The sequence below is a fragment of the Lagenorhynchus albirostris genome, chromosome 19 (genome assembly GCF_949774975.1).
Source record: "Lagenorhynchus albirostris chromosome 19, mLagAlb1.1, whole genome shotgun sequence".
NCBI classification, from domain to species: Eukaryota; Metazoa; Chordata; class Mammalia; order Artiodactyla; family Delphinidae; genus Lagenorhynchus; species Lagenorhynchus albirostris.
In genome coordinates this window covers 8779038-8801981 of record NC_083113.1, presented here as the reverse complement: position 1 = coordinate 8801981, position 22944 = coordinate 8779038, and the positions used below count along the sequence as shown (strand labels likewise).

The following is a 22944-nucleotide window of genomic DNA, read 5'->3' as shown; positions in this document are numbered from 1 at the left end:
GGGCACCCTGGTTGCCCAAGAGCCCCTCCCCTTCTTCCCCCTGACCAACTTAGGGTTCTGAACATTTGTGAGGACACAGAAGAGGCAGAACCTGAGCCTGCTCCACCAGTTCTGAAGCTCTTTCTCACAGCACTGGCCTGTCTAGAATCCAGGAGTCAGAGATCCCAGGCCCCTCCTGTCCCAGGACTCAAGCCCCCCATCCCTTCCTCTTTCAGACCCAGGAGTCCTCATTTATAGCTCCCTCCCTTTAGGTAGGACCCAGAAATCCAAGCCCCCAGGCCCTTCCTGCAAGGCCAATGGTGCTGAACCTGCAAACATCATTATGAGACCAGAGCTGAGTAGGTGTGGGCATAATCAGACTTTGAGCTCCCCCTTGCACCCCCATCTCCACCCCTGCCCATCTCATTTCCCCCACTCACTCTTTCTTCCATGTGTCATTCTCCTGAGACATCCTGGAGAAGCAAAATGAGGAGTCAGGACCCAGACCCAACATCCCAATGGACTCTTCCCTTCAACACCTGATCTTAAGCTTTAAATTTTCCCCTGGCCCAGGCAGCCCAAATTCCAGCACCAACACTTGCTAGGGACCCAGCAGCCTGTTTCCAGCTTTCGTCACTATCAGGAGCCCAGGAGTCCAGCTCTCTCTTCCCCAAATACCTACCTCTCTCCTTCACCCAGACATGAGAACTCAGGACTCTGGACCCCAAACACCCCATCCCCAGTGATTCTAGACCCCCAGCACCCACCTCCCTAGGATCCTGGAGACTCCCTTTCCTCCTCTCGTGCCTGGAGAGGCTTTTCACATTCCCACCTCAGTTCTTTGCCTCTCTGGCCAATTTCTAAACGTACCTGACCCTATCTTTGGGAACCAGTGACATAATCTCTGGGTCTCTGGGAAGTAAGCAGGGGGGAAAAAGAGGGCTTAGAGGGAGGGGGGATTCCCACTGGGACCTGCCCTAATCCCCTCCCTCCTGGCTCCCCACGTTCCACTTCCAACAAAGCAATGACCCCTGGCCTCTGCTGTAGCCAGGCAACCCTGCTCCAGGGGTTCTGAATTGGAAGAGCATGCAGGTGTTCCTTAAAGGGACCTGACAGAGGCCGCATCGCAGGCTCGCTCTACACCTCTCTCTTATATAATAAACTTATAACGTGACCTGTGCCAACTACTACCGATCTGTAATTTACAGCCACTTCTAGGAGAGAAAACAAATGGGAAAACTACAACTCCCATGAGGCGAAGAGGCCAAGATGCCCGCGGAAGCTGACTCATTTTCCCCTGGCCCAACAGGGAGTTGTAGTTCTCTTTGAAAGTCTCCGTTCTTTCGCCTAAAAAGCAGTGTATGTGGCGTCAAAAGGTAGGGCTTCCGAGAAAGGAGGCTCGGCTTTCGAGAAAAGGCCAGCGACTTCGACAAGGGGCGGGGCCGCTAGACAGGGGCCCGAAACCTGGAGCCAGCGCGGACCAATCAGGCTGCTGAGAGCGGATCCTCTGCGGGGAAAGTGGGCGTGGCCTAGGGGGGAAATCGCAGAGACCACACCGGAGGTCCTAGCCCAGGAAAACGCCCTCTGCGGTGAAGGAGAGGTAAGGGGCTGGAGGGTCCTGGACTCTTGGGTCCTGGGGAGAAGGGAAGCGGGGCACCAGAGGGCTGGAAAACTGAGTCTCGGAGGACACCAGTACCTCCAGATCCTGGGAAAAGAGGAGGCTGGGGCCCTGGACCTTTGGGCCTGGGGAAAGAGGGGGTCGAGATCCCGGAATCCTAGTCTAAGCGAAGAGGGTGCTGGAAGCCAGGACTCCTGGGTCTGAGGAAGGAAAGGCTGGAGGCTCGGAATCCTGGCTCCCGGGAAACGAGACGCTTTGCGTCTTGATTCTTGGAAGGGGGCAGGGAGCGGCGCCGGGAGTCCAGACTCCTGGGTCCAGGGGAGAAGGCGGCTTGGGACAGACTTATTCCACCTCTCCGCCCCCACAGACCACGCCGCCATGCCTCCCGCTGGGCCCCGTGCAGCCCTCCTTCTCCTGTCACTTCTGCTGCTGCTGCGCGCTATTCTGACCGTGCCCCTGGAGCGGGGGGCGCCCAAGGAGGAGAATCCCGCGACCGAAAGCCCCGTGAGTGGCGTGCCCTGCTCGCCAGCCAGGTGTTTGCAGTGGTACTACAATTCCCGTGCCCCCTGGCTGGCTACGGATGCGGCTTGGAGTCTGCCTGCCATTCTTTGCCGTCCCAGGGCTTTGACGTGGTGAAAAACTTGGGGGCGGGTGTGTGTGTGTGAGAGAGAGAGAAAGAGAGAGAGATTTCTAAGCCCCTGACTTTGAGATATGGAAAATCAGGTCAGATTTTAGATGAAAAATCTGCATCACCCCCCCCCCCGCCCCACCTAAACCTCTCCGCTCTTTTAAGACGCCCTCCCCTCGAGAAGGACTCAAATAAAAAACTACATTTCCCAGTAGCATCTTGAGCAGGTGGTGTTAGTTAACTGGGGTGTCCTCACATCATGGAGCTCATGGGAGTTGTAGTTTAAATTATGATAGGGCACGGTAACTGCTCATTTATTCCAACTTGTGTTTATCGAACACTATGAAACCTTTGGTCTTAGGGAATTTGGAACTTGGAAAGATCCTCAAGGCCAGTGCCCTGATTTGTGGCCCGAATCCTACAGCTCCCACTAGGAATGGACACACCACTGTCTCTGGAACAAATCATCCCATGCTCCTGTATGACAGGTCCCCACCCAGCAAGTGAGGCCTTTGCTCCGTGAAATCTTTGCAGACACAGAAGGGCAGCTTGAGTCCCCTTGCCTTTCATTCATTCCACACATTTCTTGAGCATCTTCTAGGAGCCAGGCACAGTGCTAGAGCAAGCCCCCTGCCCCCACAGACCAGCTTAGTTTGCTGGGAAGACAAATGGCAGGGCCCTCTGAGAATGGACACCAGGGGTGATGGTCAGGGAGGAAGGAAGGGTCATTTGAGCTAAGATCTGAAGTGCAGGGAAGAATATTCCAGGCAAAAGGAAATGCCTGGGCAAAGGCTGTGTGGTGGAGGAGAGCATAGTGAGTAGAAGGACTTACAGGAGGCCAGTGTGGCTGAAACAGAGTGAGTGAGGGGGAGATGAGGTCAGAGAAGGAACAGGGGGAGATCCCACGGGGCCTTGTGGGCCATGGTGGAGACTTTCTTTATTCTGAGGCTACTAGAGTGTTATAAATGTCGATAACAACAATCATAATAACGTTGACAGCTCTTACTAAGTGCTGAGTTAAATATTTAAAGATATTAACTGCTCTAATCCTCACAACAGTCCCTATGAGGTGGGTACTCACTAGCCTTACTTTACAGGTGCGGAAACTGAGGCACAGAGACGTTAAGTAACTTGCCCAAGGACTAAGATTGCCAGACTTAGCAAATAAAGACACAGGACACTCAGTTAAAATTGAGTGGGTTTCAGATAAACAACGAATAACCATTAGTATAATATACTGCAAGTTATTCATTGTTTTATCTGAAATTTAAATTTAACTAGGCATCCTAGCAGTCCGAACAAGGTCACATAGCTAGTAATTGGCAGATTTGGGATTCCAGCCCACTGTGTTTGGCTGAATGATGGCCCCCAAAGATGTCCATGCCCTAATCCCCAGAACCTGTGAATATATGGCAAAAGAGTGTTTGCAGGTATGATTGAGTTAGGTGGAGAAATTATCCTGGCTTATCCAGGTGAGCCCAATGTAATCACAAGGGTTCCATATAAGAGCCAGACAAGAAAGTCAGGGTCAGAAGCGATGTGATGATGTAAGCAGAGGTCAGAGTGATGCAAGGCCACAAGCCCAGGAGTGTAGGCAGCCTCTACAAGCTGGAAAAGGGAAGAAAGCAGATTGTTCCCTAAAGTCTCCAACATAAGCTCAGCTCTGCTGAACCATCTTGGGCTTCTGACCTCCAGAACTCTAAGAGAATAATTTTTTATTACTCTAAGCCACTTAAGTTTGTGATACTTTGTTACAGCAGCAATAGGAGATTAGTACACCCACAGTGCCATAGCTGGGTGATCGGCTCCCATTTATCACCTATGGTGTGTTCCTCAGCAAATGTAATGATAGCGGGCTTCCCTGCCGATGCAGTGGACACGGGTTCGTGCCCCGGTCCCGGAAGATCCCACGTGCCGCAGAGCGGCTGGGCCCTTGAGCCATGGCTGTTGAGCCTGCACGTCCGGAGCCTGTGCTCCGCAATGGGAGAGGCCACAACAGTGAGAGGCCCGCGTACCGCAAAAAAAAAAAAAAAAAAAAAAAAAATGTAATGATAGCTGTAGTAGACTGAGTATCTTCTAAAGCCTTACCGTGGTGCCAGGCTTTTTATCTCTTACTTTTCACCACAGCTCTGAGAGGTAAGAAATTTATTGCCTATTTTACAAATGGAAGAGCGAGGCCCAGGAAGAGGAAAGTGCCAGCCAGCTACACGTGGCAGGGCCAGGAGCCCAGGGATTTTTGTCTGTCTTGTTCACTTGCTGTGCCCCATAGAACAGTGCCTGGCACATGGTAGGGGCTCGCTGCACGCTTGTTGAATGAACGAATGTATGTTTCACTGCTTTCCAACAAATACCAGTGTGTCCACTCTATGGGCAGTGTTGAGCTGGGTGTTTACCCTTGTGATTTTAATTTCATCTCCACTACAGACAGACCTGGGAAGAAGTAAGAGCTGTGGCCCGGAGGATCAGGCAATTTGCCTGGGGTGACGGAGCAACCAGGGTCTGCTGGCTCTAGAGCCTTTACCCCATGGGGCAGGCCTCCCGCTCAGGGTTGGGGGCTGATCTCTGGGCCCCTCAGCAGGTGCCCAGGGGAGCAGAGCCTGGGTCCTACCTGCAGGGAAGAAACAGAGAGGGACAAGGGCTGAGGCTACTATGTTCATTCTTGTTGCCCTAGGACACAGGCCTGTACTACCACCGGTACCTCCAGGAAGTCATCAACGTGCTGGAGACAGACGGGCACTTCCGGGAAAAGCTGCAGGCCGCCAATGCTGAGGACATCAAGGTGCGGCTGGGTGCGAGCACACTGGGAGGGCATGCATGCTCAGAGGGCAGAATTCCAGGACGAACCAGGTTCCCTAAAGGGGAACCTTCCAGCCATCACAAAACTGAGACTCGGGAGAATTCACTTCTCGGGGTCACATAGCTGGGAAGGGATCTGGGGAAGACAGAATGTGTGGTTAAGTGTGGATGTGGATGGTACATGCCTCCCAGTATCAGCTCTACCAGCTGTGTGGCCTCCCTTCACTGTGCCTCAGTTTCCCCATCTGTAAAATGGGGTAATAATAGAACCTGCATCATAGGCCTGTCCGAGGTAAGACGTGTAAAAGGCATGGATGTGCACAGTGGCCATTCTCAGTAAGCGCAATTTGAGGGCTGGTTCTGTGAGTTCTCAGCACAGTGCTCTTTACACAGGAAGAATTCAAAACACGGGAGATGCTGTCATCACTCACATCATCTCTAACTCTCATGTTAGACCTCTAGAGGAGCTGTGATTCTCCTCATTTTACAGAGGTGAACACTGAGGCCCTGGTAGCAGGGCTTGTCCTTCCTGGAGGCCTGGGTCTCAATCCCTGGACTGACTGAGCCTGGAGCCCACATCCCACCCCATCCCCCAAGCAGTGTTCCTCGGAAAGGATGCTGACACACACACACACACACACACACGCCATGAGGAGACAACACCACCCCACCCCAGCTAGACTCCCCTCCCCGTTCAGGTGCATGTTGGAACATCCCACCTGGGGGATCCACCCCGAGTTCTCCAAACACCTTGGGCCAAAGGAGGCCCCAGGGCCTGGGACTGATGGGGGGAGGGCAGCCCCGCTCTCCCCAAAACCTCCCAGCATTCCTTGGGCTCTTGTCCATCCCCATCCACCTGGCCCCCGACAATGGACGGGCATAACTAGAGACTGCTGAGCCCAGCCCATCCCACTGCCCAGCTGAGGAAACGGAGGCCCTATAGGCCACCCAGCTTGTCCAAGGTCATACAAGTGGGAAATGACATCAGAAACAGTGGCCACGTAGGCAGGCAGGTTCTGGAGTGGGACGGTGGCAGGTTCCAATCCCAGCTCCACCTCGTGCTCTTCTGCGCAAGTGGTCACACCCCTCTGTGCCTTGGTTTCCTTCTCAGAAAACGGGGAGGCTCATGCAGCACTTTCTGTTGTGGGGAGATGGGGGTGGGGTTGTGTGAATCAGGGATAATCCCCACTTTGAGGCTTTGGTCCAGCCTGTCATCAGCCTTCAGTAAATGTCAGTTGTCCTTGTTACTGGTGGTGATAATCTCAGCCCCATTTTTGAGGTCCAGAGTAGGGAAACAGTGTGGGGTCACGCAGTGCAGTGGTGCCAGGACTGGGATTTGAACCCAGGCCCCAGGACTCTCACTCTGGGGAGACATGACGCCACCTGTGTCACCAGGCTGGAAACTGGCCTCCTGTCCTCACTGTCTGAGGAAGCTTGGGCCAGGGGCTTCTCCTCCTGAACCTCAGTTTGTTCATCTATAAAATGGGGTTGTGGGCAGGATTAGAGGACGGACTCAGTGAGTCCAGTGCAGGACTTGACTCATCGTAGGTGCCTGACTGGTTGAGGTTAACATGACTGGCACTGCGGTCCCTTTGTCCTGCTGCCTCTGCAAAGGCCACGCCCCCTGCAGGCTGGAGAGACCCAAACGAGTGGCTGAGAAAGCCATCTGAGACAGTGCAGGGTGCTGGGGTGGCCGGAGGAGGGATCCAGTCCGTCTGACAGTGAGAGAAAGCTTCTAGGGAATGGATTCTCCCGAGTGAGGTTTGAATTCTGAGTGGGAGTGTCTGGTATAAAAGTTGAAACGGGGGGGGGGGAGGGGGGAAGGGCAAGTTTTCAACAGTAGAACTGTGTGTACCAGTGAAGCGTTCTGGTACCTTCAGCTGTCTGCTGCTGGCTCCTTATAACTGGCATAAAGACAGAGGGATGGGGCTGGAGCGGGGACGGCAGGGAGGAGGGGTAGGCATGGGCAGATGCAGGATCTTGCAGGATCTTCAGTGTTAGGCCCAGGGATTCGGTCCTGTGGGCATTGGGGAGCCACGGGGGTGGGGGACTGTGAGAAGGAGAGGGGTGGGGTCAGCACAATTGAGAAACAGACATAATCCAAAGTGATGATAGAGGTAACTTAGAGAAGGCACCCTGCTCAGCACGTGTGTGTGTGAGAGAGAGAGAGAGAGAGAGAGAGAGAGAGAGAGAGAGAGAGAGAGAGAGTGTGTGTGTGTGTGTGTGTGTGTGTGTGTGTGTGTGTGTGTGTGTGTATGTGGTGGCGTCAAGGGGGTTGGGGATTCTTCCAAGGGAGGTGCCGTCTGCTTTGAGTTTATTTTGCTTGTTTGTTTTAATTTTATTGAGATACAGTTGGTTTACAATGTTGTGTTAATTTCTTCTGTACAGCAAGGTGACTCAGTTATACATATATGTATTCTTTTTCATATTCTTTTCCATTATGGTTCATCACAGGACATTGAATAGAGTTCCCTGTGCTCTGCAGTATGCTTTGAGTTTTGAAGGACTGTAAGGACCTGGTTAGGCTTGGAAAGCAGTGACAGGGAGAATCCCAGGCAGAGGGACCAGCATGTGTAAAGGCCTAGAAGTGGGAAAGAGACGTGAGCCATGAGTGTGATCTGATGAGTGACGGGAAATAAGAAGGGCCTCCAGTGCCAGGCTAAGGGGCTGGAATCTTGTCTCGGGGCCTCTGGGGAACCCCAGGAGGCATCAGAAAGCTCTTAGAAGGCTCCAGAGAGGGCAGCCTGGTTTGTGTCCCCTCTCTCCCGGGCAGAGCGGGAAGCTGAGCCGGGAGCTGGACTTCGTCAGCCACCATGTCCGCACCAAACTGGATGAACTCAAGCGGCAGGAGGTGTCAAGGCTGCGGATGCTGCTCAAGGCCAAGATGGACGCCCAGCAGGAGCCCAGTAAGCAGGCCGGTGGGGTGGGTGGAGCTGGCGATGTTGGAGGTCATGGGGCAGCCTCCCTCCCCGGCCTCCAGGTGATTTTGGCAGGTGGAGCCAACTGGGGCGTCATTCTCTCCACCCCTGTAAAATCTGCCTGGAAGATTGATCGAGTTTTCTTCCTAGCACAAGCTACTATTAACATTACTCGGGAGATGTTAGTAATTTTAGTTGCTTGGGTGGTTTTTGATGTGTTTTTAATTTTTATTTTAACAAATCAGGGTCATTTAAAATTTTGATGTCACTTCAAACTTACAGAAAAGTTGCAAGAATACTACCAAAAGCTCTCAAATACCCTTAGCCCAGATTCTGTAATTGTTAACGTTTGCTCCATTTATCTGTAGTTCACATTTGTGAGTTCCTTGCAGACACCGTATTCCTTTATGCCTCAATATTTCAGTGTGATTTTTCTTAGAACAACAATGTTCTCCTACAATACTATAGTACAGTGATCAAAGTCAGGAAGTTCAACAGGTTACACTGTACTTTTCATTGCTTACTTATTCTTTCTCTCCCCCACTAGAATGATTCTAATTTCCTGGCATTTATATGTGAGGCTATATTTTATAGTCTAATTGTATGGCTAAAAAAGAAAAACAAAGAAAGAAAAGAAAGAAAAATGTACCTGGAAGAGGGAGATTTGAGTGGATTTAAATTCCAAGATCCCATCTTATTTCTAACATTCCTAGATACAGTTTCTTGGAGCATGTGTCTGGACCATGCTATTTCTTTTAAATGACTTTATTGAGATATGATTCATATACCAAACAATTTACCCATTTGAAGTGTACAGTTCAGTGATTAGTATATTCACAGGTATGTGCAACCATCATCAATTTTAGAACACCTTTATCACTCCAAAAAGAATCACTAGACCATGTAACTATCACCCCTCTATTCCCCACCGCACCCCTGGCAACCTACTTTCTGTCTCTATAAATTTGCCTGTTATGGACATTTTGTATAGATGGAATCATACGATAAGTGATCTTTTGTGTCTGGGTTCTTCTAGTGTAATATTTTCAAGGTTCATCCATACTGTAGCATGCATCACTGCTTTATTCCTTTTTAGGGCCAAGTAATATTCCCTTGTCTGGATCTACCATATTTAGTTTGTCCATTCATCCATTGATGGATATGCGTTGTTTGCATCCATTGGCTACAATGAACCATGCTGTTTTACTCATTGTAGCTTTGTGGGATATTCTGGTACTCCTGGGGCACCTTTTGGCTCGTCACTAAGTGTAAGAACAATCCCATTTTACTGAGATTTACCTCCAGCTTCTTCTTTCATCTCCTGACCCCCTTGAGGCTCCTGTGTTACAGATGGGGACCCTGAACGTTGGTAGATGGTGTTAAGGGTCAGTAAGAGAGCTGAGCTTTGTTTTCATTCCTATCTGATGCCTCTTATCCATTGATCAAATATGTCTTGAGTTCTACTCTGTGCCAGGCACTGAGCAGGGTGCTGGGGCTCTAAGGTGACCAGACGGGCATGGTCTCCGGCCTCCTTCTGCATAACCATCCATGCCTTCTCTGTCTTGCTGTTTTAATTACTACAGTTTCGGAGTCTGACTTGATCTCTGGTAAACTGGATGTTCCCTTGTCATGAATGAGAAAAAATCCCTCCCATCAGTTGGTTGCTTATTACATCCCATACGCTAAGCTATGTACTTCAACTTTTGTCCCTTTAACAACTCAGGAATCTCCAGAATCTGATTACTTCTCTCCACGTCCATTGCTGTCACTGGGTCCCACGTGGATCAGCGCAGTCTCCTCCTCCCTGGGCACCCTGCCGCCGCCCTTGCTTTTCCCCCTATTTCCTGTAGAACAGCCGTTCTTAACAGAATCCTGTTAATATCTGGATTCATTTCCTGTGGCCACTGTAACAAATCAGCAACAACTTAGTGGCTTAAAACAACACACATTTATTCTCTTTACCTTTTGGAGATCAGAAATCCAAAATCCGTTTCACTGGGCCAAAATCAAGGTGTCAGCAGGGCTCTGTTAGTTCTGGAGGTGCTATGGGGGGGAATCTGTTTCCTTGCCTTTTCCAGCTTCCAAATCTTCATTCCTAGGCTGGGAACCTCTTCAAATCCAGCAGCGTAGCGTTTTTCTCCAGTCATCACACGGCATTCTTCTGTAGTCAGATCTCCCGCTGCTTCCCTCTTACAAGGATTACATTTAGCCCCCTTCTCCAGTTAATCCAGGATCATCTCCCCATCTCAATATCCTTAATTTGGTCACATCTGCAAAGTCCCTTTTGCCCCATGAGATCACATATTCATAGGTTCCAGCGATTCAGATGTGGACATCTTGGGGGGGGGGGTTTATTCAGCCTATCACAGCACCCAGTTCAAATCCTGTCCCTCCTGTGCTCAGAACCAGCCATGGCTCCCCAGTGCCCTCAGGATCAAGTCCACACTCCTTGCTAGTTGGAGGCCAAGCTGAGCCCTGCCACGCCCGTCCTAGCCCCTCCCTTCACATGTGTGCCCTCTCACCCGACCCTCTGGCATCAGCATTTTTAGTACGGAGGGTAACACATCTTTCTCACCATGGGACTTTTGCCTGTGACATTCTTTCTCGGGGCTCTTGGCATGGCCAGTGGAGCTTTGGTCTCAGCCCAGATGTCGCCTCCCTCGTCCTGCCCTGACCGTCCTTTGTGAAGAGTCCTCCATTTGTGTGAGTCCTTTGTGGTCGTGTGTTTGTCCCTTACTCACCTGTTCTCCATCTTGACCGGGTGCTCCAAGGGACAGATGCCGTCACCATCTGTTTCCTGCTGTGTCCACAGTGCTAGGCACAGGGTCGGGCCCAGAGTATGGCTCAACACGTATCTGTGGCATGAATAACGAATTATGAGACTTGATCTGTGCCTGTCTCCTGGGTCTGTCCCTCCTCTGGGCTCACCCAGGCCCAGAGCTGCCGCCACTACAGCCTGAGTCACCTGGATTCCAGCTGCCTGTGTGTGTGCCTTTCACCCCCACCAGCCCAGGAGCCACTGGAGGTGCAGGCCCAGGTCTGATTCACATGGGGGCCCCCAGGAGGCCTCTCAGGATGTGTGTCCAGTGGATGAGTGGGTGCCAAGTGTGTCCTGCTCTCTCCCTCTCTGCCGGGAAACTCTCATACAAGGAGGCTGCATTACTTTGCTAGGGCTTCTGTAACAAAGTACTACAGACCGGGTGGCTTAAACAATAGGCATTGATTGTCTCACAGTTCTGGAAGCCATAAGTCAAAAATCAAGGTGTGAGCAGGGGGTGGTTCCTTCCGAGGGCTGTGCGGGAGAATCTGTTCTGGGTCTTTCTCTTTGATTTGGAGATGGCCACTACCCCCCCCCCGCCCCCGCCATGTCTACTCACATTGTCTTCCCTCTGTGTGTGTCTCTGTGTCCAAATTTTCTCTTTTTATAAGGACTCCTGTCATATGGGATTAGGGCTCATCCTCATGACCTCATCTTAACTTGATCACCTCTGTAAAGCCCCGCTCTCCAAATAAGGTCACATTCTGAGATACTGGGGGCTATCAACCTCTCTGTGAATTGGGGGGCACGCAATTCAACCCATAACAGAATTAAGTGTCATGTGCTCTGGAGCCCAACTAATCCTCACTCTGCCTCTTCCTAGATGGTGACCTAGACGTCACTTCCCCTCTCTGGGCCTCAGTTTTCACATCCATAAAATGGGATAATCACAGAACCTATGTGAGATTTTTGTGAAAAGTAAATGCATTAATATATTTAGAGCAGGGCCTGGCACATAGTACATGTTTGATACATGTTGGTTATCATCATGGTTATTATTATTTTCAGCATCAGACTCAGTTGTGGCATCACCTCGTCCAGGAAGCCCTCCCTGATTGCTCCAGGCTCATTCAAGCCATCCTCTGTGGGCTTCTCCTGTGCCTTCTGTGATCTCCTTTAGAGTACATCCAGCCCAGGATAGTTTTTGTTTGTTTGATTTTTGTTTGTTTTTTTGCTGTGCTATGTGGCTTGTGGGATCTTAGTTTCCCAACCAGGGATCGAACAGGGCCCCCGGCAGTGGAAGCGCTGAGTCCTAACCACTGGACTTCCAGGGAATTCCCGCAGGATAGGGATTTTGAAAGAAAGAACGTTCCATGAGTTGTTCACCCCACCACCACCCCGTCTTCCCCTCTCATCCAGATGTACAGTTGGATCACCTGAGCCTCCTGAAGCAGTTTGAACACCTGGACCCTCAGAATCAGCACACATTCGAGGCCCGGGACCTGGAGCTGCTGATCCAGACAGTAGGTTGAGGGGAACCTGGGGGCAGAGGACTGAGGGAAGCTTTGTAGAGGGGGAGAAGGGAGCAGACGCTGGGATGTGAGCCCACTCACCCCTGCCTGGTGTTCTCTGAGGCTAGCGGCTGCAGAAGGGCTGGTTGTGCCTAAAAACCTTCCCCAGATTCTCTACAGGAAAGCGGAGCTGTGTGCGTGTGTGTCGGGGTCGGGAGGTTGGCTCCACTCACATCTGGATTCAAATCCCTCTCCTATGACTGGGGGCAGGAATTCCCTCTGTGTCCTTGCTGTAGGCAGAATAATAGCCCCTCAAAAGCCGTCACATGCTGTCTGCGGAACCTCTGACTCTGTGACCTGATGTGGCCAAACAGACTTTGCAGTTGTGATTAAGCTGAGGAGCTTGCGATGGGGGGGATGAGCCTGGGTTATCCAGGTGGACCCTAAGTGTCATCACAAGGGTCCTTGTAAGAGGGATGCAGGGAGTTCCCTGGTGGCCTAGTGGTTAGGATTCTGGGCTTTCGCTGCCAAGGCCCAGGTTCAATCCCTGGTTGGGGAACTGAGATCCCGTAAGCCAGGTGGTACGGCCAAAGCAATTAATAAATAACATAACATAACATAACATAAAATTTAAAAAGAGGGAAGCTGAGGGAGATCTGACTACAGTAGAGGGCGACAGTGTGACGACCAAAGCAAGGTGGCTCTGCTGCTGACTTTGAAGATGGAGGAAGGGGCCACAGGCACGTATACAGCTCTAGAAACTGGAAAAGGCAAAGAAGGGGGTTCTCTCCTAGAGTCTCCGGAAGGAGCACATCTCTGCCAACACTGTAATTGCAGCCCAGTGAAACTGATTTCAGACCCTGGCCTCCATGCTGTTAAGATGATGAGTGTGTGTTAAGCCACAATAAAAAATAATTTGTTAGAGCAGCACAGGAACAAACGTAGTCTTCATGTGAGAAGTAGGATCTACAACCCTGCCTTGTGGGGAAGGCCAAGTTCGGGGCTGGGGAGTGGCACGGGATGCTCAGGTCTGCCCCTGCCTCTTCCCTGCTCACATCCCTTCTGTAGCTCCCCAGCACCCCCAGGATAGAACCTACCTCTCTGCCTGACTTGAGCCTCAGCCTGCTTTTCTGGCTGACTGGAGCTCCATCTAGTGGCCATGAAGATAATAGCAGCCATTTGGTTGAGTCCATGCCTGACCTTCGTCCCCGAGAGACGGTTCTGCCGCTTATTTCCAGAACATTCCAGAAACTGTCCGCTTTCCTGCAGCCGCTCTGTCATTCTCCTGGTCTCAACCCCAGAGATGGGCTCCTTGCTTCTGCCTTCCACACTCAACAGCAGGGTTTCTCAACTCGGCACTCTTGACACTTGGGGCTGGATAATTCTTTGCTCTGGGGGTTATTTGTGCATTGTGTGATGTTTAGCAGCATCCCTGGCCTCTACCCACTAGATTCCAGTAGACCTCCCCTAGTTGTGACAACCAACAATATCTTCAAACATTAATTGCTGTCCCCTGGGGACCGCAGTCACCCCAGGTTGAGAACCTCCGTCTGTTCCCCACACAACAGCTGTATTGGTTTTCTCTTGCTGCCATATAACAAATTACCACAGACTCAGTGACTTAAGACAACAGAAAGCTATCCTCTTACAGTTCTGGAGGCCAGTAGTTGAAAATCGGTATCACTGGACCAAAACCAAGGTTTCCTTAGAGGCATCTGCTTCTTGCCTCTTCCAGCTTCTGGGGGTTGCCAGCATTCCTTGGCTTGTAGACACATCACTCCAGTCTCTGCCTCCACCATCACGTGGCATTCTCCCTGTGTCTCTCTGTGTCTTCTCTGTAGCCTTCTTGTAAAGACACTAGTCATTAGAATTGGGGGCCACCCTAATCCAGCAGGACCTCATCTTAACTAATTACATCTGCAAAGATCCTGTTTCCAAGTAAAGTCACATTCTGAGGTTCTGGGTGCACATGAATTCTGGGGGGACCCTATACAACCCAGTATAGTATTGTTATCACCATTTTCCAGAGGCAGAAACTGAGGCACAGAGAGAATGAGTAACTTGCCCAAGGTCACAGAGCTAGCAGGATTTGTTCACATGGCAGAGCCTAGATTTGAACCCTGGTCAGAACAATTAGAGACCTCATGTTGTTTACTCCCTAGCTGTACTGCTTTCCATATTAAGTCACCTCATGTGCTGTTCCTTATTATTCATTCCTCCAAGATCTTGAGATTGTGGAGGACTTAAAAGAAGTGAGTTAAAGTTGCTATTGTGTAACCATCCTCGTCTTTTGACCAAAGAGAGAAGGCTATGTATTATGGGACAAAAGTGACATCGGGACATAAGACCCAGCACACGTGGAAGTTGGGCCAGGTTCAGAGCCAAAGGTCTGGCATTCGGAGTTTGGAATTAGGGGCTGGGCATAGAAGTGAGGTGAGAGTGACCGTCTGCCTTTCCCCAGGCCACCCGGGACCTTGCCCAGTACGATGCAGCCCATCATGAAGAGTTCAAGCGCTATGAGATGCTCAAGGAACACGAAAGACGCCGTTATCTGGAGACCCTGGGAGAGGAGCAGCGAAAGGAGGCAGAGAGGAAGCTGGAAGAGCAACAGCGCCGGCACCGAGAACACCCCAAAGTCAATGTGCCTGTAAGGACCCCCATTCATGCCTACCCCCGACAACCATGTCCAACTTTCCAAGCGCCACAAGAAAGTAGCTGAAAAACTACAACTCCCAGCAGAGCTTGAGGCAAAAGGCCCCTTTTAATGTACCCAGCTACCTCCAGGGGCTGCTGGGAGTTGTAGTTTTATTGCTTGAGGGGAATGACATTTGAGGGATGGGGGTAAAGGGTTCTCTAGCTTTATCCTATGGGACCCAGACCTCTTGCTCATGAGCCCCTGGCTCTCCCTTCCACAGGGCAGCCAAGCCCAGTTGAAGGAGGTGTGGGAGGAACTGGATGGATTGGACCCCAACAGGTTTAACCCCAAGACCTTCTTCATACTGCATGGTAAGGAGGGAGTCCCAAGACCCAGGCTAACGCTGAGGCTCTGACCTTTCTGGGGCCTGAATGCTAAGAAGGGGTCTCCCTAACTCACGGGGCTTAGGGAGGCCAAAGAGGTCTGAGCCCCTCTCCCCTGGTGGTCTAGAAGGCCCTGTCCCTCCCTGTTGTTGGGAATAGGATGTTCCATGGAAGAGCTCGTCCTTTTTTCTGGGATACACCAGGCCTCTGGGTTCTAAGGACTGACTGGTATCCCTAACTGAGCAAACCAGGCTTGTCTAGGCCTGGGCCCCCCTCCCATGGCAGCCCAGAAGCCCCGGTCGCTTCTGGGGGCTCTATCGCTAAGCAGGGGCTGCTCCCTAGTAACCAGGCCTCCAGGGACCCGGGAAGCCCCTTCTCCATGGTGATGCAGGGGCATGGTCCCCTTCATTTTCTTCCTGTCTGGAAACATCACCTCTATGTCCAGCCTCTAATTCCAATCTCCAAACGCCAGGCGTTTTGCTCTGCATCTGGATCTTATCTCCTGATGTCACTACTTTTTTTTTTTTGCACCGTGCGGCTTGCGGGAGCTTAGTTCCCCGACCAGGGACCGAACCGGGGCCCTTGGCAGTGAAAGTGCGGAGTCCTAACCACTGGATCACCAGGGAATTCCCCTGATACCACTTTTTGCCAGGTCCCCTCAGGTGTGCCCAGGAACCCGAACCAAATGCTATAGCCTGTCACCAGAGCTTAGCAGGGTCTGATTCATTCATTCAGCAAATGTTTACAAAGAGACCTCTAAGGACCAAGCTTCACGGAGACCCTGTGTGTACAGCTGTGAACAAAAGAAAGTCCCCCTGGCATCACAGAACCAGTGATCAGGCAAACAGATAGTTCTGTAGTTCAGCGAATCTAAGTGACCACTGGAACATAAGATGAACACTTGAATTTTACATAAACTGCCCATTAAACTAACACATCATCGATGATAAGATGCCTCCCAATTTTATGGATGATAAAATATGGGGAGAAAAAAAGTGCATCTTAGAATCAGTGAAGTAGATTCTATAGTAGATGATCAGGTAGTCACATTACCATGGAAAGGAGGACAGTGGGATTAAAGGTCTAGAATGATGATTTTAGATAGCCTGGTCTGGAAAGATTTTTGCTAGACCAGCACTGTCCGGTAGAACTTCCTATGCTGATGGAAGTGTTCTGCAGCTGTGTTGTCCAATACAGCAGCCACCAGCCCCATTTGGCTTTATTTTCTTTTTCTCTTTTGGCTGCACTGCACGGCATGTGGGATCTTAGTTCCCTGACCAGGGATCGAACCTGTGCCCCCTGCAGTGGAAGCGCGGAGTCCTAACCAGTGGACCGCCAGGGAAGTCCGTTTTTTTTTTTTAAACGAATGAGGCAATTTATTAACCCAGCATCATTTGTTCTTTCATTTTAATTTTTTTTTTTTAATATTTTATTTATTTATTTGGTTGCTCCGGGTCTTAGCTGCAGCAGGCAGGCTCCTTAGTTGTGGCATGCAAACTCTTAGTTGCAGCATGCACGTGGGATCTAGTTCCCTGACCAGGGATCAAACCCTGGGCCCCCTGCACTGGGAGTGTGGAGTCTTATACACTGCGCCACCAGGGAAGTCCCCATTTTAATTAATTTTTATTGGAGTATAGTTGATTTACAGTGTTGTGTTAGTTTCTGCTATACAGCAAAGTGAATCAGTTATGCATATACATATATCCAGTCTTTTTTAGATTTTTTTCCCATATAGGTCATTATAGAGTATTGAGTAGAGTTCCCTGTGCTATACAGTAGGTTCTTATTAGTTCCCATGTGGCTATTATTATTAATTAAGCACTTGAAATGTGGGTTTTACAACTAAGAAATTGAATTTTAATCAATCAAAAAGTTTTTTAATTTATTAAATTTATTTATTTTTGGCTGCGTTGGGTCTTCATTTCTGCGTGCGCACTTTCTCTAGCTGCATTGAGCAGGGGCTACTCTATGTTGCAGTGAGCGGACTTCTCACAGCGGTGGCTTCTCTTGTTGCGGAGCACGGGCTCTAGACGTGTGGGCTTCAGTAGTTGTAGCACGCGGGCTCAGTAGTTGTGGCGCACGGGCTTAGTTGCTCCGCAGCATGTGGGATCTTCCCAGACCAGGGCTCGAACCCATGTCCCCTGCATTGGCAGGCAGATTCTTAATGGCTGTACCACCAGGGAAGCCCCTGATCAATTAAAGTTTTTAAAATTTGTAATTGTGGTAAAATACACTTGACATAAAATCTACCATCTTAGCCATTTTTAAGTGTACATATCAATAGTGTTAAGCATACTCACATTATTGTGCAGCAGTCTTTTCATCCTTACAAAACTGAAACTCTGTATTAATCATCAGCTCCCCATGACCCCTCACACATCCCCTCGTAACTTCTATTCTCTTTTGTCTATGAATTTGACTCTTCTAGCTACCTCATATAAGTGGAATTGTAGAGTATTTGTCTTTTTTATGACTGGCTTATTTCACTTAGCATAATGTCAAGAAAATGAATCTTTCCTTGTATTCGATTGTTACTCATTTAAATTTCATTTGCCCCCATGTGGCTAGTGGCCGCTGGATTGGACAGCACCGCTCAAGAGAGATGACATTTGAACCAAGACCTCAGTGAAGTGAGGGGGTGAGCCTCGAAGATATTTGTCTAGATGGGGGGCATAGCAAGCACATGCAGGGGAGAATGAACTTGGTGGGTTTCCAAGGTCACTGGAGCCGAATGCTTGAAGAGAAGAATGATAAGAAAGGGAATTCCTGGGGGGCGTGGGGTGAATTGGGAGATTGGGATTGACATCTATACACTATTGATACTATGTATAAAATAGGTAACTAATGAGAACCTACTGTACAGCACAGGGAACTCTACTCAGTGCTCTGTGGTGACCTAAATGGGAAGGAAATCCAAAAAAGAGGGGATATATGTATACGTATAGCTGGTTCGCTTTGCTGTACAGTAGAAACTAACACAATAGTGTAAAGCAACTATACTCCAAAAAAAAAACTCATAGATAAAAATTACTGGACTTCCCTGGTGGCGCAGTGGTTAAGAGTCTGCCTGCCAATGCAGGGGACACAGGTTTGAGCCCTGGTCCCGGAAGATCCCACGTGCTGCGGAGCAACTAAGCCCGTGCGCCACAACTACTGAGCCTGTGCTCTAGAGCCCGTGAGCCACAACTACTGAAGCCCGCGCGCCTAGAGCCCGTGTTCCGCAACAAGAGAAGCCACCACAATGAGAAGCCCACACACCGCAACAAAGAGTAGCCCCCGCTCGCCACAACTAGGGAAAGCCCGCGCACAGCAACAAAGACCCAACGCAGCCAAAAATAAATAAATAAATAAATCTATTTTTTTAAAAAAATTACCAATTTAACCATTGTTAAGTGTAAAAAAAAAAGGAATTTCCTGGCGGTCCAGTGGTTAGCACTCTGCGCTTTCACTGCCGAGGGCGCGGGTCCAATCTCTGCTCAGGGAACTAAGATCCCACAAACGCAGCCAAAAACAAAAAAGAAGAATGATAAAGACTGCTAGGGAGGTAACAGCCACCCTAAGGGTAAGGAATTTGGATTTTATTCTGTCTTGGGTGAGACACAGCAAAAGGATTTTGAGCAGAGGAACTGACCCCATCTGCTTTAAGGGTTGGCAGGATCCGTCTAGGTGCTGTGTTGAGGACAGGCTGTAGGGGCCAGGGCCAAAGCCAGGACCCTAGTTAGGAGGCCTGAGATGCTGGTGACTGGACCGTGGAAGTAGGGAAGAGTGGTCGTATTCTGGATTTGTCTTGAAGGTCAAGCTGGACTTGAGGATGGACTTGAGGACAAGTAGGACAAGGATGGACAAGGATGGACTTGAGGACAAGTAGGACTTGAGGATGGACTTGATGAGGATTGTAATGGAACAAGAGAGTCAAGGGTGACTCCGAGGTATTTGGCCTGAGCAACTGGAAGGATGGAGAGAGAAGGGCAAGCATGTTTGTCAGGGAAGATTGGGAACTGGGTCTGTCCATGTCAAGCTAGAGGTGTCTATTAGACATTTATGTGGAGATGGAGAGTAGGCAGTTGGGTATTCAGGTGTGGAGGCAGCTTGCGGATGGCATTAAAGATGAGGGACTGGAGGAACCCATCTAAGGAAGTCTTGCCAGTAGAACTGTTTCTGTAATGATGTTCTCTGCTGCCCAGTATGGCGGCCACCAGCCATATGTGGCTATTGAGTGCTTGCCATGTAGCAAGTAGGACTGATAAACTGAAATTTTAATTTTATTTAAACAGCCCATGTGGTTAGTGGCAACCATATTGGACACATCTGAATATTTGATAGGGAAGAAGTCATTGTCCCCTGTCCCCTACACCACCCATAGAGGTCAGGAAGAGGACAGGGCCAGTGAAGGAAAATAAGGGCAGCTGGAGAGGAGAGGGTGATGTTCTGAGAGCCAAAGGCAGAAAGTCAAGTAAGGTGCAGGCTGAAGCTTAACCATTGGATTTGCAAGGTCAGGGTTCCTGGCCGCCTCCCTGGGACCAGTGCGGGTGCTGATCTGAGTGAGCAGAGGAGGCGAAGGCAGTGGGCAAGGTGCATGTGGCGGAGGAGCCTGATTGTCAGGGAGAGGATTCTTTGGTGATCAGAGTCAGCCCTGGGCTGGTTCTCTGGGAGAAGTCCCTGACACCCCTGTATCCTGGGCAAAGGGCTGATCCTGTGCCCAGGTCACTGGGAGCTAGAGATCAAGTCATTCTGCATGACAATGGGCCCAAGAATGGTCCCAATGGAGTCTCAGGACCCTGGTAGGGAAAGGGCTGTCTTAGCAACGGGCCAATGGGGCACTGAAGCCTGAAGGCCACCATCCTACTGTCAGAGACCCGTTGTTACCTATCCGCTGAGAACAGACCTCGCATCAGCCCAGAATTCCTTCTCCAACAGGTCACTTAGGAACTTGACCCACTCCGTCTTCAGTCCCCCAAGACACCTTGTTGTCTCTTCCTCAGATATCAACAGTGATGGTGTCCTGGATGAGCAGGAGCTGGAGGCCCTCTTCACCAAGGAGGTGAGTATCTTGGAAGTCATGGGCGCAGAGGATGCCCAGGTCAGCAACGTGTCCCCTCGGGATCCTAGTACTCCCCTCAGGTCCCCCTGGATGTGCGTTCAGGGGAAAACTACAACTCCCGGCAGCCCCTGAGGCAAAAAGATGCTGCCAGGAGTGGCAGGGTGTCCCAAGGACTGATGGGAGTTGAAGTTGTCTGTGTGTGTTAAGAGGTTGGGTAGCCTGGGAAGGAGCTTGCCCTGGACCTCTCAGTACATCCTGCTTTTTGCTTGACCCTGCAGCTGGAGAAGGTGTATGACCCCAAGAATGAGGAAGATGACATGCGGGAGATGGAGGAGGAGCGGCTGCGCATGCGGGAGCACGTGATGAAGAATGTGAGAGGAGGGCCCCGGGCCGTGGGTGAGGGCGGGGGTAGGGGTGGAGGGAGGTCCAGCTCTGTTGCTTACCCTTACCTGGCTCCCCAGGTGGACACCAACCAGGACCGCCTCGTGACCCTGGAGGAGTTCCTTGTATCCACGCAGAGGAAGGAGTTCGGGGACACCGGGGAGGGCTGGGAGGTGAGGACACGGAAGATACTCTGGATCCTGTGTCTCTCTCTCCCAGACCTAACCCTTCTTTTGGGGTCTCTGGCCACTTCTCTTTCTCTCTGGGTCTCTGACCTCCAAGCCCCCCAGCTCTCTGTCCCCCCAACCTCCTGGGTCGTTGTCTCCCCCTCTCTGGGTCCCTGTTCTCCCACTGCTCCACTCTGGGTCTTTATCTCCCTTCCCACCTCCCACTCAGGTCTCTCCATCCACACGCATGGCCGAGGCCTCCCAGCCTTCCCTGAACCTCCTCCATTAGCGGGGCCGGGGCTCGAGCCCCCCTGCTGATGGCCCCTGTCCTCACCCCGGCAGACAGTGGAGATGCACCCTGCCTACACGGAGGACGAGCTGAGGCGCTTTGAGGAGGAGCTGGCTGCCCGGGAGGCAGAGCTCAATGCCAAGGCCCAGCGCCTCAGCCAGGAAACTGAGGCTCTGGGTCGCTCCCAGGGCCGCCTGGAGGCCCAGAAGAGAGAGCTGCAGCAGGTGACTGGCCAGGGAAGGGGGTCCATCCTCTGAGCCCCTGGAGGCCCTTGTCCTAGTGTGTCCAGAAGTGCGGAAGGCTTACAGCCACTGTGTTAATCACTGGTAGATCCTCGGGTAGCAGCTGCCATCTTGAGTAAGGGCAGACGTTGTCCCCATCCCTGGCTGCTCTGTGGCTGCCATGTTGGATAAGGGCAGTGAGGTTGTAAGCAGGAGAGAGGGGAAAGGCTGAGGAGGGAGGAGGAGGCTTCCCTGTCCCAAGGTGTGACCCAAGCCATGACCAGGGAGGGAGAACTGGATCTTTAACTAGTATTAAGCCCAACTCTCAATGAGGGAGAAAAACTGAGGCCCATGGAGAAGGGACTGGTCCATGACCACTTAGCAGGTTGCCATGGAGACTCAACATCATACCCTCTCGCCTCTGTGATCTCCCCCACCCCCTGCAGGCCGTTCTGCAAATGGAACAGAGGAAACAGCAGCAGCAAGTCCACAACAACCCAGCACCCGGCCCCGAGGGACAGCTCAAGTTCCACCCAGACACAGGTGCTGGCCCCTGGGCCCAGGGGGCAGGGAAGGAGCTGGGGGCCCAGACTCCTGGGTCTGAGAGAGGAGGGGCTGGTAGTCTAGTGCTACCATTTTCTTCCTCCATTTCCAGATGATGCACCTGTCCCAGCTCCAGCTGGTGACCAGAAGGATGTGGATCCTTCAGAAAAGAAAGTTCCAGAACAGACCTCCAAGCTGCCCCAGCTGGAGTCACAGCACCTGTGATCCTTCTGGGATGCCGGGTTCCTACTGAAGCTGATGGGGGGGGATGAGGTGTCACAATCAACCTTCTTTGGGGCCTGGCAACACCTGTGGCCTGCTAGGTGGGGTGGGATGCGGGGACAGGGCACTTTCCGTATTGCTGCCCGAGCCATGTATCTGCTGCCTCAGCTTCCACAGCCTTCCAGTCTGTGGTCCCTTCTTTCTGTCCCCCTCCGAGGGACCTGCCTTCGCTTGTCCAGTCAAGTGCTCACTGGCTCAGCCTACCTTAGGGAAGCCCCCTCCCTCCCAAAATGGTCTGCTCCATGCCTGCCTTTCTAGTTGCTTTGGGCCTCAATGCCCAGGTTGTGGCCACTCTGGAATCCTGCATCCCCACAGCTACTGGAATCCTGCCTGCTGCTCTGGGCCCAGCTTCTGTTGGTTTATGGGGCTTGGGTGGTCCCTTAAGACCTTTCTCTACCTTTTGTGGGACCAGCGATGCCTCAAAAACAGTGTCTCCCCCACGGCTGGGTGTGAGGGCCAGAAGAGTCCTCAGCATAGCTGATCACCTCTCATACCAGGAGCCCTGACGTCTTGGCCCCTAGCCCCTTCCCCACACAACCCCAGAAGGGTCACAGAGCTGACTCCACCCCAGGATCAGGTTCCAGCCCCTCATCCTTTCTGGCCTTATCTCACGTGGCTCCCTGCCCTGCTCTGTACTCTGGTTCCAACCAAATACACTTCCTGGAACAAATCCATGCGTCTGTTTCTTTGTAAATCCTTTTCCTTCTGAAACTTCAGCCATGTTTCACCTGCCAAAGTCCTCCTCGTTCTTTAAGAATCAATTCAAGCATCATTTCTGAGAGGCTCTGTCCTGG

The 22944-nt window shown here is 51.1% G+C and overlaps 1 protein-coding gene across 1 annotated transcript; it reads left to right on the top strand.

The window, feature by feature from the left end:
• Window positions 1-1385: 1385 nt before the first annotated feature.
• On the top strand, window positions 1386-22820 carry NUCB1 (nucleobindin 1). Its single transcript, XM_060130618.1, has 13 exons — window positions 1386-1579; window positions 1965-2101; window positions 4897-5004; window positions 7795-7927; window positions 12117-12220; window positions 14670-14855; window positions 15124-15214; window positions 20209-20267; window positions 20546-20638; window positions 20729-20821; window positions 21158-21328; window positions 21772-21868; window positions 21981-22820. Exons 2-13 carry the CDS (start codon window positions 1976-1978, stop codon window positions 22091-22093), a joined length of 1374 nt encoding a protein of 457 aa, XP_059986601.1. The 5' UTR covers window positions 1386-1579; window positions 1965-1975; the 3' UTR covers window positions 22094-22820.
• The last annotated feature ends 124 nt before the right edge of the window (window positions 22821-22944 follow it).